Genomic DNA, 17,451 nt, shown 5'->3' with positions numbered 1-17,451 from the left:
GAAGTCACCCTTGACTCTACGAGCTTGACCAGCCTCTGCTCACAGCTGATTTTACTACTGCAAGCACATTAGAGAGAACGCCGCTGCAATCACATAATTTAGTCAGCCCCCACAGTAAGCACACAAATCCAAAACGAATAAGACTGGTAAGAATTGAGCCAGAGCCTTTGCGATCCTCTTCGGCGAATTTAGTCTTCGGCGAATTTCTTGACTCGTGTCTCTGCTTTGGCGTCAGCCCCGTCGACCAGCCTCCTTATCGATCTGCTCCAATCGCATCTTGAGGTACCCACCACCGGTCATATTTATTGCTCACGCCATACCCTTCTATGGCAATGGTAGTATTCACCTTGGCCAGCAGCTTGGTGCATCAAACGTTCACATCAAGAAGGTCAATTCCCTTTAAAACCAGAGACAAAACAGGTCCAGATCGAGTGCGACTATGAGTACATAAATTATGCTTTGTTCTAAGAATCTTGAAAACTGGATATTGATGTTCCTTAATCAACACAGTCCTGCTATCAAATAACTGGTTTGCTCGAGTCATGAGCCACGCAATCCAGCACGCGTCTTCCAAGCCCTAGTGTGAACCAATTTCGTGGTCGAGCCCACTCCTAGGTGTAGTATTAGTTCATTTGGTTCTGTGGAGTCTATGTAAATGTGTACACTTCTAAGCTTCTGCACCTTGTTCGTCAATATCCTTGGACAAACAGAAAGTCGCATCGTGGGGTGCAACTCGAGCTAGGATCTACAATCCGCATGCCGCTCCGCTCCAACCTTGGCCTGCAACCACTACACGTGTACGTACGCGGGCACTGGAGTTGTGTCTTTAGCACAATTGAAGGTATGTTTCACCAGCATGACCAAACTCTGTGTCAGCGTCCTGGTGTCTAACACCACGCTACAGAACTCCGGTTCTTACAATTTCATCTTTAACCTAGACCAGTAGTATTGCAGCCGTGGTCGCGTATGAGAAGGCAACATGCAGAACAATTACACCAACGGCGCTCCCAGTTTACGACCTGCACGCGTAAATGATGATTATACTCTCAATTAAATGAAGTTGTTGTGGCTGTATAAAGATTGCTTCTTTCGCTATCCTTCTTTCCTCAAGGGAACAGTGGTGCTTGGTAGCATGTTTCTTGGCTATGAAGCATTGATGTTGAGATCTCTTAAAGTCCTCATGAGCTGGCAGGTCGTCAGGTATAGCCCACGTTGCTCTTTGATGAGTAAGATCTATCCATACAGTCAGTTAATGAAACTATATCACCCTCATCTCATTCTTATTGCACAGTACACAACATATAGACTGGATAAGTAACAGCCCGGATTGTTTCCTTAATGAGTAAACAGACGTGTATGTATTCTCATACATTAACAGAGAGAAGGCAGACAACCTCCCATTCCTTTTCTCTCTTCCCTCTGCATAGCAAATGACTACCTCTTCAAGCCTTGGCGACCTTGACGCGGATGTTAAAGCCATGCCACATGAAATGGCTTCCTACATCTCGATCCCAAACCATGTCGCGGTCTTCGAGGGTCAGATCAAACATATAAACAATCTTAGCCACAGACAACCGGATTGATTGTAACGCCATCTCGCGACCGATACAAGCACGAGAACCAACAGAGAAAGGTTTCCAGTTGTTGCGAACATCTTTAGCGAACGGAGTTCCCGGTCCATTTGACTCTTCAAGCCAACGCTCGGGGTGGTACTCATCCGGGAAAGCCCAGAACTTGGGGTCGCGGTGAATAGTGTAGAAATCGGCGCTGACGAGTGTGCCGGCTGGTACCCAGACGCCCTCGATGGTAGTGCCCTGTGCTGCAACACGGTGACTACCATGGCCATTGATAGGGGGAACGAGACGGAGGGTTTCGTTGATGCAAGCATCCAGCAAAGGCTGCTGTAGGACAGCGAGACAGGTGATATCATCGACGGACGCGAAGTCACGGCGCAAGGAGGATTGTAGGCGTTTGTACGCATCAGGTTTCGAGAGGAGATGATAGAACACTGCTGACAGTGTCACATAGCTACTGTCGTATCCGCCCATTCTATGTGACGTAGATAGTCAGCATCCTGTAGGAAAGAAGCAGAAGAGAGGATAAGAAAAGTAGCGAGAAGTGGGAATCCAATAGTCGTGCAACTAAAGCTCATCTTACAAAAGCAGTGTCATGTTGCTGTATAGCTCTTCAGGTGTCAAGTGCGCAGCGTCTTGGGCAGACAAAATTGCTGATAGAAAGTCTTTTCCGCTGCGCTTGCTTTCGATATGGCTATTCTTTGCTTAGTTTATTCAATCCTGGTCATTGCTACTGTACGTTCTCCGGCTTGCTACGGAGGAATGATGAACGTACCTTTCAAGCTCCTTTTTCCCGAGGATATGTTGATTTGCGCCTACCAACTTTCTACACGTGATGACGGAGAAGATGATGATGGATCCGATAATCGGAACCGAGGCCAGGTGTTGGAATAACTCCATGATCGGCGCGACCTGGGCATATACGTCCTTTTGATGTTCGTAAATATCTGGTAGCGTCGTATCAGCCCGCGTTTATATCGCTTGTATCTTCCCATGTAAGCACTGCAATCTTTACCTAGTTGCTCTGTAGACAAAGGCTGGCCGAAGCTGAGATGTCCCACGATGCCCCAAATCATCTTACCCAACTCTCGGGTGATGCTAATAGGGGTCTCGGGTGCCTTCGCCGCCGCCACCGCCAGCGCATCCAAAGTTGCTTGAACGTGAAACTGGGTGATTTCCTCCTGGTCCCTCAAAGCCTTTGCCGTGAAGGCCGGCTGAAGCGCCTTTCTAAGAGTTTTGTGAGCGGCATCGTCTTGGACTGTGAGCAGGTTCGTTGCGGGGAAGACCAGACGGAAGATCATCTCTTCAGATGTTCCCTTCTTGGTAAAGAGGCTTCCCCTTGGTCCAGGGTTATGGACCGCTTTCAATGCAGAATCCGTGGCGAATGAAAGCTCATTGGGGGCAACTCGAACGACGGGGCCTTGGAGAAGTGGAAGAAAAAAAAAACGTTAGTCGACTTCCTAAGCTTTGATAATTCAGCGGCTGCATACCGTATCTTCTGTGTAACGCCTTGATGTCGCTATTGAGACGATGGCCAGCCACGGCCCGCACGATCCATATCTATTCAAGACGCAAGGCAACAGACGTCAGCCAAGTTCAGGCTGGTTTGCTGTTGCTTTAAGACCATCTGTTAGACGAAGTTTACACTCACCGGCAAAATACCTGCGAGGACAGGCCCTTTGACGTGGGAAACCGGGTGAAGGAAGTAATTGTAGACAAGCACGGGAAAAATGAATGCGAGCACCTGGATAGAAGGCGTCAGTCAATCTCAGCCCTGTTGTTAAGCTTGTACTCTTTTGAAGAAGGGACTGACCCCAACGAGAATCAACTGAATGACCGTATAAAGACCGACTGGAGGAAGAGATGCGAATTGAGGTACTAGACCGTGCAGCTTGGTAGTAGCATCCATCTTGGATAAAAGAGATGGATGGTTTGGACACAGGTTGCGTTTCGCGCGCCGTATCAGTGACAGGATCTACTCTTCTCTGCAGTTAAGTAGTATGCCATCATTGGTGAAAAGACATAACATCTAAAGGAGCCCGTTTTAATTCTTCGGCGAGTCCTTCTAACTATCATGTCGGCTACTGCTGATATGCCTTGTAACGGAGTTAAGGGCAACCACAGTTATGACTATCAGCCGATGCGCCCACCCGCGCAGATATTGGCCGAACTCCTATCTCGTAAGAACCAGAAAATCGTCTTTATCGCCCTTCCCCACACACGTGCTCAATAATCATCGTAGGTTTCAGAGATCATTCCGAGTCATGAGTGGCCCGATGCCAAATATGCACAGCCTTCAGAATATCGAACAACGCACGACTCAAGTAGAAGTACCCCTTGGGGTGTCCATGCCAGGGTAATATCACCCCACACCAAGGTAGGGTCACCCCACACCAGGGGGTGTCATTGATAGGCGAAACAATCCCTTTAGCAACCGCTGGGGGCATGCAAAGTTGCGGGCCGGGAAAGCAAGTCCCACTGCAGGGGCTGTGGGCCCAGTCTCCAAAGAACTGCGCGCTATTCAAGTACATATAGCACATTAAACGGATCAGCTCTACGGTGTATTGTACTCCTCCACAGGAACAACCCGGGTGACCTGTTAACTTGGGGCGTGTCTCTTTTGCCTCGTTTGATACAGCATTGTACGTGTGGTCCACCCAGGGAGGAGGAGCTTCTGAACTGGGTGTATGCATCAGATGCTGTCTTCCGAGCAGTCATACGACCGGGAAATAGGATTCTTTTAAGGCAGCAAGTTGCTATGGGGTAGATAAGAATATGTGCACTGTGCGCCAAGACGTAGAGGTGGGTAGGATCTTCCTGGCTACTAGCGAATCCATTTTCTTGAACAATCCATCGTAGGGTGTGAATACGCAACAAGAGCTATCATAACTGTCTTCGCCCCCAACGTTGACCTCAACTATGCCGAGGAACCGGATAAGCGCATTCATCTCAAGGGCATGGCCCAGTTTCTCGAACTCAAAGACGATTGCAGCAATCTTTCAAAGGGTCGCTAGGTAAGCCACGAGGCTCTAATCGTGACCAGCTTTTCTCAGACGGCTAAAACGTCATAATATTCATCATTAGCGCCGGTCACAATGACTCGCTGGCCGTGGTTCATCTAATTTAAGCCGGCGGCCTGACTGGAGATGATATTGTCATCTTCGACACGGCCGGAGGCTATGGCAGCGCCTGGTACTACAACCGCTACCCCGGTCTGGTGTGTGCCGCACATGATTTCGAATCCTCGTCCTACATCTTTTTACTTTGCAGTACATACAGTTCCTAGCAACTGTTCCTAGTCTATCTAGCTTGCACTCTACTTGAAAGGCTTTGTATAGCAGAAGCTTTCAACGTATACAGCACCCAATGGGATACCTCAGAATTAATTTCATAGCCCACATGAGATGTTTTATCAAATTGAAATCGGCGCTGAAGACTTCTGGCAAGATTTGATGCGGGTCTTGATAAGTTTAAGTTCCTTTAATACCAAAGTCTGATCATGCGTATATTACCTGATCATTGCGATAACTTATAGTCAGAAAGTCTAAAAGCAGACCTTCGGACGGACTTTTGTCAAATAATACCGGCCCGAGTTGAACTATGGCGGGTTTTCAAACCACAACTGACAGGTTTTTGGGTTTGTATGCAACAAAGCATGGCATTTCACTAGATGCACTATAAAATAGGGTGATACACGAACGGCATGCGCTTGGGCACTTTCCCTTCCCCTATAATGGAACGGGTATTGGGTTGGCTGCAATGCGAACGGTCCATAAAGGCCCTGCAGAGTGGCGTTATATGTGTATAGTACAGACACACCGGCCTTCCTGCTGGGGTCTTAAGGCTTCACTGCCTGCGCAGCCCGATCCTAAAACGCTGATGATCTTGGAGTTTCAATCAGCCTACATGCCACATTTAGTTCCGAATGAAATATCATTAGAAGAGATAGTCTACAAAAACACCGGTACGAGATCCGCCAAGTGAGAGAGTGGCACTAGACATTAGCGCATAACGGATCGAACCAAGTGAATACATCATCCATCAGGATGATTTCATTTCACCTTGGTTAAGCTAGTTCCGCAGGCTGTCGATGATATACACGTACCTGGACCCCCAGAGCTAGTCATAGTCTGCCCAGTTCCAGCTCGTTTCGTCAAGTTCCTGGTTTGCTGCTCCAATGGAATTCTTGTCCTCATTTACGCGGAACCAAGCGTCCCCAAAGCACTCTTGTACGCATCGATATTCCTAAAGCTGACGTAGAAATTATCAATGAATTCACTGAGCCCTCCAAAATGAAGCTGCTACAATGAGTAAAAATTGGCTGGAGAGACGAGATGCCAAGCCTTGGAAGTTGTATGCAACAGATTTGATTGCGCTAGAGCTTTGCTTCACCTACAAAATGTGTAACCATATGAGTTGCATGGCCTTTGATTCAAGTTGGTTGGGGTTTTGCTGCCCAATTGCCAAGTAATGCCTGAGAATCTAGCAACCAACAACTTGAACCCCCGGACTGGGTTGTCTGTTTTAGTGATTATATGGAACGCCAACTACACATGCCTGGACAAATCATGTTTACCCAGTTGTAAACCCCGATGCAGGTTGACTATATTGAACAAGGTCTATTGCCATTCCCGTCTACAGGACCAGGACCTAGCAAGATTCATTTCCAATTCAGGACCCCCGACCCCTCATTTTGGTACCTCATCGCCGTCAAGCCCTACCATTTCCAAAATTTTATTTACTACAGCAGAGCCTTGGGATGATTCATCATCCATGCTTTCTGACAGCGCCCTAGCCTCAGCTGTTAACTGTGCTAGCGTTCGTCGGCAATGCTCGAAAGAGCCTGTTGACTCGATGTACGAAACTGCAAAGAGTTTGACATCCACATCAGTTGTCCGTTGCTTGAGAATGCTGGATAACTGAATGTTTGACGGATTCGAGCGTATGCTGTGGATTATCGGGAATGAGTACTTCCCCTCGGTCAGGTCCTCTCCGAACCCTTTGTTTTTGGTGTAGGCAGCACTCTGCAAGTTGAGGTAATCATCGCGAACCTGGAAAATGAGTCCCAGCACATTTACAAGGGGTACATAGTCTCTGTTGAGGACAAAGGGTTTGTTGTTAGTCTTTCATCCTGTATCTTTTGTCTCTTTCTTTCCTTATGCTTGATCGCATTACTCACCGGTCACTCGTGCTTGCCAACTGCATAAGTCTTACTGCCAGTCTGAACAAACCACCGGTTTTGTTTGAGACCATTTGGAAGTACTCCTCTTCTGTTGGACAGATTGAAGCATCTCTCCAATATATATCCATGCCCTGCCCTTGATGCAGGTTGAGCAATTCTTCGGTGAAGATCTCAAACGCACGTGGGTCTCCCAACTTGGGGATCTCTTGTTGAGCCAGGAAGAAAGCATAGTTGGCGGCATTGATGGTCTGAGCAACGCCAAAGATGCTATGGGAGACAGGCAAACCACGACGGAGGGTAGAGGAGTCTTGGATGTCGTCAAGTCTACAGAGAATGGTCAGTGATCGCGTCTCTTGCGCTCTCAAGACTGGCAACATACAGCAGGGATGCATTGTGAAGCAGCATAATAATACGCTTGACAACCTCAAGCTTTTCCTCGGGGATACGAAGCCACTGGTTGAACGCTGACATCAACTTGCTTCTCACATCTTTGCCTGGCAAGTTGAGAAGATAGTCGAGTGGAGCGCGGATGATCTTCGAAAATTGCTCTTCGTCAGTACCGACCAACACTGTGTGTGCTCCCAATTATTACGGGATACGGTATCAGTATCGAAATGGCCAACATACTTCTTCTTGTTTGCTGTCTCGAGACAACGAGTCCACCAACCGAGCGTGGGCCGTCGAACGTACTAATTCTTGAGGCGTCATGTTGTGCTATTATCTGATGTGGGAGAAAGTTGCTAAGTGACCCGGACTCGGTTGTGGCTGGCTTTTTCTAGTAAATCATTGGTCATGTTGTTCGGCTGATTTTACCAAGTGATCGTAGCCGATTGAAACGTCATGCTATCTTGCTACAGAAACGATTCAGTCAGGGAATTGGGAAAACAGGCGATGGTCACTGAGAGAGAGACATGGTGGGCCTCAGTCTGCTTGATGCCAGTGAGTATCCTTGTTGATAGAGACCCATATTAGTGCGCAGCTGGAGAGTGTACGGGTATCAGCAGTATCTTGCCTACTCGGTAAATATCTCTAAGTTGTGATTCGATGCGCCCGCTTAGTCTTCAGAGCCAGCTTTCCGACACGCTGGAAAAACTTGGGGAATAGCAGGGTGTGGGCACGGATAAGCACAAGCTGCATACTTGGATTTATTAGTCGGGAGAGATCGGCTGTGTGAAGGGGGCGGACAAGGATTGAGCAATCATCCGTTTGACCGAGGGAATGCCACGACTACACCTTTAATTCAATAATCTTGTGCCGCGTAGCAGGGATTGCAGAAATTTCCAGCTCGAGGTGTTCGAGTCAGTACTGGAATGGTAATTCACCTCGGAAGTGGGGCAATGAAAGACAATATATAGTATCAACTGTGGGGATCCGTCTCAGGAGACGCAATACAGGTATGTCTCTCTACCCTGGTAGTTCTGTCAGTGACATTGGGCCTATCAGGACATCCCGCCCATTCTACCCGTGTCCATCGCGCTTGTTAGCCTTCCTTGCTTTGCCCAGAAATAACAAGGGCGTGTGGAGGGAAATCGCATGTGACACCCACGTGCGCCTGCATTTTCGTATGATGAAGTTTTGAGTTGTGCAATAAACGTGTCGAACAGTATCGCAAGTCGTGTCGGTCACGGTACGTGTTCTCAGCGGGTCTTACCCAGCGTTAAAAAACAAATCCCCATCTTCACTTATAAAGTTGTTCAACAAGTTGACAATCAAGTTGAAGGTTAGACATCGGATCAAACTTGTTTACCCGACACTGGAGATACATGTTCTTAGTTAACAGTTGAAAGGCCGAAAGCTAGACAAAGTAGGCTGACGGTCATACAATGCATATCCATAGAGTGGAGAGATTCTGTAGTCTAGACCCCGGACCCATCTACATTACCAGCCATAAGGTTTGGTCTATCAGCACGCTATGTACAACGGCTACGCTAAGCTAGGTGTCTCAGAGTGACGCGGCGACCCGGCCATGTTGATCCAACCGCCGTTATTCGGATCCGCAAAGTTACAGTTTCCTAAGTCAGGATGATCTTTTAAACAAACACCCCTCCCCTTTTGGATTTCGTAAACCTAATGGCGCATCTCCACTTGAACAGAGACACATAAACTAGTTGGAGCACTTGGCAGTGCACAGAGTACGGTGAGTTCGGTCATGCTAGAGTACGTTATTGTCCGAAGTTCCAGCCGTCTAGCATACTGGTTGTATCTCCACCATACACCCGCTGGGCCAGGGAACCAGGGTCACTTTGGCTTTACCGCTGTATCGGCGCAATTACTGACCAGCCCACAGTACATCGCAATGACTCTCCGTTGCAGCAACTTGCTGTGCAACTCGCTGAAGATTAAACGAGAAGTGGAGCATGACTGGGACAGATAATTGGCGCTACCATGTTTGAAGGTTCTCATTGCACTCGAGGCGAGTTTCCCATTGCATGGGTGATTCACGTGTGACTACTTGCAATAAGCCAGTGACACATCTGGCCAGACATCATTGCTGGAGATAGAAGTGTTTGCAGGGCTAATATAGGTGTCCAGAAAATGGTTCCACCGCGTTACATGTAATCAATCAGAATTTGGTTGGCCACTATCCTAATATGTGTGCTCAGCGCATCGGAAGCTTGACCCGCTTGTCCGGCCTGCCAATCTTGATGTCAGAGCTTGGACAAGCACCAGTCTTCCGGTTCCCTCCGCAATCCCGGTCGTGAGTCAGCTCCGTGGACCATGAAAGATAACCTAGGAACTAAATTGCCAATGTGTCGAACGGTGGCCTTTTGTAATGGGCGCAGAAAAAGTTCAACAACTCAAGTCGAAGTGGCGCCTTCAAGTGGGCCCGTGTCCATCTCATCCAACAAAAGTCGACAGTGACATCCATCAGCACTGGGAGCACTCAACTTGTTTGTTCAGCAACAGGCAATCTCACCATGGCTGTAGCATGGATTCGTCGGCTCTTTATCCGAGCAATAGACCTGCTTTTTGGCACCTTTCTCTACGTACCGTTGGGCGTTCTGTTCTTTAAGCGAAGCCTTAGTGGATTCGGGAACGGTGAATGGGACTCATCCCTAATACCGGACCTCCATGGCAAGGTTGCTGTAGTGACTGGAGGCAAGTAAGTAAATATTCACCCTCGGGCAACGACCCAAAGAAACTGGCACGGCTAGGAACTAACTCATGCAGTGCCGGGATTGGCTACCATACAGTCAGACAATTAGCAGCAAAGGGCGCCAAGGTATACCTGGCGGCCCGATCAGAACATCGCGCAAATGAGGCCATCAAGCGTCTCCTCAACGAGAATCCATCCATCCCTGAGGATAACGTGGTCTGGTTACCATTAGATCTGTCCAACCAAACCCAAGTAGCTGGCGCAGCACGTGAGATTCTAGCAAAGACGGACCGGTTAGACATACTCGGTAATTACATACGTGCCAATGATACGAAGATTAGGCATCATCGCTGACAAGTACGCAGTGAACAATGCTGGACTTGACCCGTACAATTATGTCCGAACTGCAGATGGATTCGAGATGACAATGGCAGTGAAGTTGGAATACCCCAGAGGCGTCTTGAATAGTAGCCAACCGCTAATCGATTAAAAGTCACATTGGTCACTGGACTCTCACATACGGCTTGCTGCCTCTTCTCAAAGCAACGGCAGCGCAGAAAGGATCCGACGTGCGAGTTGTTACTGTAGGTACCCCGATACGTTGTGAGGCATCGCGGTAGATTGAGGGCAGTCGCTGACGCATTTCCTTTCTTTTGCTCCAGTTGTCGTCGTCCGGGGAGCGTAACAACTCGCGGCAGAATTATTTCAACAGTCTGAAAGATCTGGACGATCCCTGCGCCAGTCCTGGGTGGGAGGATTCGTGCCTCGCCCAGAGCAAAAGATACGGGACATCAAAGCTTGCTAATATCCTTTTCGCAAAGGAATTGCAGCGCCGCATGGATGAGGACGGGGTCGGCATCACCTCGCTGTCTGTCAACCCAGGGACCATACGAACGGAAGGAGCAGCTGACGTGGTGCCTTTTGTTGTACGGCCGCTGGTCTGGCTCCTGTTCACCGAACCGGCGAAGGGAGCTGACGCCACTCTGTTTGCCGCAACCGCCGAGGAGGTAAAGAGAGACAGTGAGCGGTGGAAAGGGAAATACCTGGACGGGCCGGGAACTATCAAAACGCCGTCGCCAAAGGCGTGGGATGACGTCATTGCGCGCAACCTGTGGAACATAACGGCAACCGCTGTCCAGAACACTGGCGCTCTAGATGTAATCTAGGAGGCAAAGCATCGCTACGTCGGAACTAGGCTGCCTCGATTCTTCCTCTTCAATGCAACAACAAGATAACTAACTCTCGTCATCTGGCTGGTATAATGATACTAGTCTATGATCGCTTGATCATGTTTGTCGTATGCGCGGTGGACTGATAGTAGCCCTCACATGTTATGGCGTCTGTCGGGTTGAGTGCCAAGATAGTCTTCTTCAGGCATGTGATTCCATAGATAAAGAGGTTCATATTTCTTTACAATGCATATTATCTCATTCAGTATAAATAACATCAATCCAAACAGGTGCGGGGTAGAGCCAACTAGAAATGTAAACGGAACTGTTTACTATGCACAGAGTGACGTGCGGGGTAAAAGTGGCGATCAAAGGAGAAGTATCGCTGAGAGCCTGCCGTATGCAGTAGGGTCACAAGGTTGAAAGTAGCTTTATTCTCTAGGTGCATTTTACTGAGAGGTCGCTCATAAAGTCAGGGGCTGCTGATAAAGCTAGGCGAGGTCGCGTGAAAAGTGAAGGCGGTCTATCCAGGCAGAGTCGACTCACATGAGGACATTGTGACAAGTCTTGGCCTTTGGAGCCTCTATACCAATGTATCTTAAAAAATTAAGTAAGGATGCATAACATTTAATCTTCGTTACGTCACTTATTTGTTGCCGCAGAGTAGGTTTCGATGTGTTGATCTTCTTGCAAGCCATGCCAATTAATGGACAACTGAAAAGGGCAAAGAAGTCCAGTTGAAACAATTTGAGATGTTCCGCGTTAGGGTCTCAGCTTTGAGGTAGGCCTTAGTGCTCCATCTAACTTCATGGTAGTCCACTGTGGCCAAAGTATGTGTATTGTAGATACAATCTTATCACATGTTGCTTGTGAGGAAAACCTGGACCACGCACGCAAGGATCGTCCAGATGCCCAAAACGAAGTTGCTCTTGTGGACTGATCCGCCGCTGGCAGGCTGCTTCGGGTCAAACTGAACCAGTTGCAGCACCAAGGATGCGGTCCAAACCCCCATCCAACTTACCCACAGCCAGATAGAGTGCAACTCGATGAGGTAAATGGGCAGGCATACTAGAATGGGAGTGACGAGGGCGATAAGCAACAGGTGAATGTGTTTTCCTGCAATGTTGTAGAAAGAGTTTACACCCAGCTTCCGATCGTCGACCACGTCCTGGTAACTGTATGCTGTGTTGAGATAGATGGTCCAGAAGTAGACCATAGTGCAGAGTGGAAGGCAGTGACGAACGCTCTCGGCGAAAGATTCGTACTGGCCATAAATGGCGGCGCGCCCTATTACTGCGGGCCAAGCGATAGTGAATGCCAATATGTATTGCGGGTAGATGCGCAGCTTTCGAGCCAACGGTCGTTTCCCGAACGGGTACAGAATGGAGGCTAGGGCGACGGGTATCATATGTTTCAATCTGCCGAAAAAGGTTGTGAGTCTGATTGAACGTTGATGATAAAACAGAGCGACTCAATCACTTACACGTCCTTGCTGTCCAACATCACATCAAGCACGCCCCAGCACATGGCCACCTGCAGCATCATCCACCACATGGCTTCCGTGGTAGTGACTTTTCCTGATGCCAATGGACGTTCCTTTGTTCGGGCTACGTGGGCATCGATGTCACGATCAATCCAATCGTTCCAAACCATGCCTGCGCCACAGAACAGGTACGCAGCAACAAAGACTAATGCGCATTGTTGGAATACAAAGGCAGCAGACGTGTTCGCGCGGTGCTCGGCGATTCTGGCACCTCCGGCCAGCAACGTGGACCACACTGCCATGGAAAACTCTTAGCGTCTAGACCACCTTAACGCGGGCGAGGGGACGATGACTACTCACCTCCAGCAAAGGTTGTAAAGAGAGGGTTGTATCTGTCGAACCGGGATAGTTTCAGAAGTTGGCGGACCAATTGCCTGTCCGTCGAAGTGAGTGGCATGGTTCCGGTCGCTGTAATAGTTCAACCAGGCTGAAATGAGACAGAATAGAGTAAGTATGTGAATTCAAAAGTGATGCATGTAGTCAACAGCTTCAAAGATACCTTGCGAGGGTCTTTGCGCCCTAGAGGCAGACGCAAGTGCGTTTTATTCCGCAAGAAAAATGTCGCAATCAACAAGCCTGCTCTTGGTTGACGAAATCGATCAATCAAGCAAGCCGGCCTTGTTGGACCTCACTGGCCACACAAAGTATGCCGGCGGTGGATACGCCATTGCCGGGCCCTGTCGGTGTGAAGCGCTGTGGTCTATGGATCCCGCGAGACTGGCGCGCGGTTTAAGGCCCCGCTTTCTTCATGGAAGCGAGGGGTTTTGGATTCCGAGATAAGTCTTATCCCCCAGCCCCCACACCTTTCTCCCTTGCTGCATGCTGCTGCGCAAGTGCCGGCGCGTTCGGTAAAGATGGTATATCCCTGCGTGGAATATGTAGGGGTTACTGGTCAGCACGATTCAGAGCATCTGGGTGGAATGCACCGAAAGCTGACGACGGCTACTGGGGCAAACTGACCAGGATATTGATAGGGTACCTGTATCAGTTGTACTATCAAATGTGTGATTTGATAAGCTATAGGACAGAACGGATGTTGCAGGTGTCGGCGTGCAGTACCGCGAGTTCATGTGTCCCGGGCACAACCGCATCGCCATTCCAGGGGGTGTAGGGACCTCGTCTCAAAGTATAAGTGTCACTCCAGGGCGTCGCTCTCGAAAAGAAAGGCGACCATCTTCAACTGGAGCTGCCGGTGACGAGATCTTTTTGTTTCGGTGAATATTAGGAACAGCTGCCACTGTCTTTCTCCACCACACTCTTTGCATCACTATACCTGGAGCATCGCCTCGTCGCAATGTCGAGCTCACAAGCACAGCCCGTTGACCTGTCCAAGAAAACGTGCCTCGTAACAGGCGGGGCCGGCGGTCTGGGGAGGGCCATTGCGGCCGCATTTCTTGCTGCAGGCTCCAACGTGGTCATCTGTGACAACAACGAAGAACGGATCCAAAAAGCAGCAGCCGAGCTCGGAGGGGCAGGTCGCCTCACCGCTGTCAAGACGGACATCACCGACCAGAGTCAGGTGCAAGAACTGTTCGACAAGATAGCAGAAAATTTTGGCACGTTGGACATACTCGTCAACAACGCAGCCATCATGGATCGCTTCGATCCGGTTGGTGATGTTGAACTCGACCTGTGGGACAAGGTGATGGCAGTGAACTTGACGGCTCCGCTCCTTCTGAGCAAGCTGGCGGTGCGCAGCATGTTGACCAAGCCGGAAACTAGCGGCTGTATCATAAATATCGCTTCGGGTGCGTCAAAGGCCGGCTGGCTAGCAGGTGAGCATCCCGACAGACGCCCCCAGCATATTCCTCGACGTATCGGTCAGTCGTATCGATTTGCAGACGCTAACATCCCGAAAAGGCACGGCGTATACAGCAAGCAAGCACGGCTTGATCGGCCTGACAAAGAGCACGGCGGCATTCTACGGCCCCCGAGGCATTCGCTGCAACGCACTGATGATAGGAATCATCGGTGGAACCCACTTGAACGAGGCGTTTCGCAACGGGTGCCATGAGGAGGGGCGCCAAAAGCTGGGGGAGATATTTTCCGGCGTCAAACCACAACCCTGCAAGGTTGACGACGTGGCGGGAATATGCCTTTCGCTGGCCTCGGGACCAGGCTGGAATACGGTGAATGGAGGTCTCATTGCAGTGGATCACGGATGGACCAGCGTGGTGGGTTAAAAAGATCACATGTGGGTGGCCATGTCCGGTTTAGGAAGTTTACCGGATTAAGGGGAGCAGGTGGTAGTGGCTTGGCACTTTACCACGTGCATACGTCACCCCGGGTCTAAGTTGTACCCTGCATATGTCATAAACCAAGCTCCAAAAGCCCCGCTATGCACAAGCCCACAGTTCATCTGGAGTGCCCGGTGTGTGCATAGTAATCAGTGGGGTAGGTAGATTGTACTGTGGCACTTGCGCCAAACCCGGCATTCCGGGAGCTTTTCGTCGCTTGGCCGCCTCCCGAAAAATGAAACTAGGCAAGTGGCCGCAACGCCTGTAGTTTATTTCAATCACAACCCACAGCCAGGCTGGGATTGAGACTATCAAGTCAGCCGAAGTGACATAATCGCATGATGCACATACTATTATTTGGCCGGGGTTTGTTTCTCCTCTTTTTTTTTCACACTTCTCTCTCTCCTCTTTTTTCCTCTTTGTTTTCCCCTTGCTGGTTCAAGAGCAGAAGGTCTATGGATAGCCCAACCCCAGCAATGCACCGCCTCGTTCGGGTACAAGCGGGCACAGTTATCCCACCGGCCACTAACAATGCACACTGGCTGAGTCAAGCCAAGCCCAAACAGTATATCCAGAAATCAGTCGTGCAAATAAACTACTCAATATCCCGGCCCCGACTTTGCAAGGTGCAAGATACTGTGCCGGAGACCGAGGAGATCGCATGTCTCCTCCCTCATGAATGGCGTCGTTGATGCTATGTCAGTGCCGAGACGCTGAGGAGTCTGACTCGCTTTCGGACCTCCACTGTGTTGATGCCTTTACAAACAACACAAACATTATGGGGAGTACCCACCTATGGCGGTCTCACAGTACGGGACGGAGGACGGCGCATTTCTCATCCCGCCCTGGTAGAAAAATGGTCAGACGCGCAGGTCGGGTTCCAGACACACCAAACAAACATCTTCTTTCGTGTAGCGTATAGCTGTCTCTCCTCGTTTTCTCTTCAATCATTCCCTCCCACATCCAACCGACCAGTCTCCCCTCGCCCCCAAAGTCATGGATATTGTCGACATTTCTCGAGCGCCCCAGGCATACCACGATGTCGCCTGGATTGCCGACATCTGTAAGCTGATCATGGGCGTTGGTTGGACCACCAACTACGTCGGCATGATCCGTAAGTCACTAAAGGACCAGACTTACGCCATGGCCATGTTGCCGCTGTGTTGCAATTTCGCCTGGGAATTGACCTACGCTATCTTGTATGCGTTCGGTAGCAACCTGGAGAAATGGGTTCACTTCTCTGGCTTGCTGCTGAATTGCGGCGTCATGTACACTGCCGTCAAGAACGCCCACAGGGAGTGGGCGCACGCGCCTTTAGTGCAGCGGAATCTTCGTCTGATCTTCTTTTTCGCCGTTGCCGGCTTCGCTTCCGGCCACACGGCTCTAGCCATGCAGATTGGACCCGCACTCGGCCAGGCTCTGAGTGCGTATGCCTGCCAGCTGCTGCTGAGCGTTGGAGGCTTATGCCAGTTGCTGAGCCGAGGGCATTCGCGGGGCGCCTCCTATTCTCTTTGGTATGTCCAATAGCAATCTTGCCCTTACCCCGTACCAGAGGAAACCTAGTATCTAACCAGCTTGTGCCGTGCCCTTATAGGTTCTCCAGGTTTGTCGGATCCCTGGTCCTCGTCCCTCAGGATATTCTCCGGTACACATACTGGAGGGAGGACCACGAGTTCATGGGTTCTCCCCTCTACATTTGGTTCGTTACCATTTTCTTGATCCTGGACGGTTCTTATGGTATCTGCTTGTGGTATGTCCGTCGCTTTGAACAAGAAACCAAGGCAGCCGAGAAGTTGAAGAAGTGATTGGTGCCAAGCATTTGGGCCTTTTCTTCCCCCCATCTGCGTCACAAAGGGAAACCCTGTCAGCATCACCTGTGCTTGACGAGACATCAATCAGCCTTAATGATGACTCAGAGAGTCTAGTATTGAGGATCGCCATCTATTCAACACCATGACATCACAACCGTTACTTACACCGAGCCTCTGATCAGATAGATCTAAACAATACATGTTGTTCTTTTCAGATTAAGGAGTCGTTTCTCTTTGTATGCTCTTCTCAAGTTTCTTGTTTGTCAATTGTGTCTTTTGGGAAAGGGGCAATTGTGAGCCAATAGGAGATCGGAGGCGCGGGCCAGCAAGGTGGGGAAGTCTGCTCAGCCACCACGAGGGACATATCCCGCCTCATCTGGCCGCTGGCCAAATAGTCAGACATCCCCTCTATATCGAACAACAACTAGCAATTATGACCAATTTTTCTTGCTCAATGCTATCACTTGTACTAGTATTCAATCTCTTGCGAAACCAACAGTTGCTTTCGAAGATGAGAACTAGGAAGAAAGTGGAGAAACCATCAGACCCGTAGACCACCAATTTCTCACGAAGTATTAGATTTGGATGAAGAAATAGTACTTTAAAAGAGTGATTTGGTAGGTAACCAAAGTTTAAACTGCTAAAATTGACATAATGGCGTGCTATGAGCATGAAGTCGCCCAGAAGAGTCTCAACAGGGTCTATCAACTGATCAACCCGTCATACAGCTTCTACAGTGACTTAAAGAGTAGAAAACTTCTATGTTTCTTCTTCACACTCAACTATGAGAAGTGGCTTCTATAGGACCTGATTAGACAGTACTGATCAAATTGCTCGT

General features: G+C 49.4%; 6 protein-coding genes across 6 annotated transcripts; 3 read left to right on the top strand and 3 right to left on the bottom strand.

Moving 5' to 3' along the window:
• Positions 1-1,442: 1,442 nt before the first annotated feature.
• ColSpa_07080 (cytochrome P450 monooxygenase radP) lies at positions 1,443-2,875 on the bottom strand (the record flags this gene model as incomplete). The annotated part of the gene is made up of 4 exons (XM_049273292.1): positions 1,443-2,049; positions 2,158-2,268; positions 2,350-2,521; positions 2,656-2,875. 4 exons carry the CDS (start codon positions 2,873-2,875, stop codon positions 1,443-1,445), a joined length of 1,110 nt encoding a protein of 369 aa, XP_049129249.1.
• Positions 2,876-6,262: 3,387 nt separating this feature from the next.
• ColSpa_07079 (geranylgeranyl pyrophosphate synthase atmG) lies at positions 6,263-7,464 on the bottom strand (the record flags this gene model as incomplete). The annotated part of the gene is made up of 4 exons (XM_049273291.1): positions 6,263-6,668; positions 6,754-7,080; positions 7,136-7,290; positions 7,447-7,464. 4 exons carry the CDS (start codon positions 7,462-7,464, stop codon positions 6,263-6,265), a joined length of 906 nt encoding a protein of 301 aa, XP_049129248.1.
• A 2,210-nt stretch (positions 7,465-9,674) lies between these two features.
• ColSpa_07078 (putative oxidoreductase) lies at positions 9,675-11,019 on the top strand (the record flags this gene model as incomplete). Its single annotated transcript, XM_049273290.1, has 4 exons — positions 9,675-9,859; positions 9,928-10,146; positions 10,347-10,437; positions 10,516-11,019. 4 exons carry the CDS (start codon positions 9,675-9,677, stop codon positions 11,017-11,019), a joined length of 999 nt encoding a protein of 332 aa, XP_049129247.1.
• Positions 11,020-11,878: 859 nt separating this feature from the next.
• Positions 11,879-12,962, bottom strand: ColSpa_07077 (polyprenyl transferase pyr6; the record flags this gene model as incomplete). Its single annotated transcript, XM_049273289.1, has 3 exons — positions 11,879-12,440; positions 12,506-12,800; positions 12,866-12,962. 3 exons carry the CDS (start codon positions 12,960-12,962, stop codon positions 11,879-11,881), a joined length of 954 nt encoding a protein of 317 aa, XP_049129246.1.
• An 897-nt stretch (positions 12,963-13,859) lies between these two features.
• ColSpa_07076 (3-beta-hydroxycholanate 3-dehydrogenase (NAD(+)) 2) lies at positions 13,860-14,748 on the top strand (the record flags this gene model as incomplete). Its single annotated transcript, XM_049273288.1, has 2 exons — positions 13,860-14,340; positions 14,426-14,748. 2 exons carry the CDS (start codon positions 13,860-13,862, stop codon positions 14,746-14,748), a joined length of 804 nt encoding a protein of 267 aa, XP_049129245.1.
• A 1,050-nt stretch (positions 14,749-15,798) lies between these two features.
• ColSpa_07075 (testicular acid phosphatase) lies at positions 15,799-16,607 on the top strand (the record flags this gene model as incomplete). Its single annotated transcript, XM_049273287.1, has 2 exons — positions 15,799-16,316; positions 16,406-16,607. 2 exons carry the CDS (start codon positions 15,799-15,801, stop codon positions 16,605-16,607), a joined length of 720 nt encoding a protein of 239 aa, XP_049129244.1.
• Positions 16,608-17,451: the final 844 nt, after the last annotated feature.

Source organism: Colletotrichum spaethianum (genome assembly GCF_022836535.1).
Source record: "Colletotrichum spaethianum MAFF 239500 DNA, contig17, whole genome shotgun sequence".
NCBI classification, from domain to species: domain Eukaryota; kingdom Fungi; phylum Ascomycota; class Sordariomycetes; order Glomerellales; family Glomerellaceae; genus Colletotrichum; species Colletotrichum spaethianum.
The sequence above is the reverse complement of the archived record's forward strand: the minus strand, read 5'-3'. Positions and strand labels throughout refer to the sequence as shown.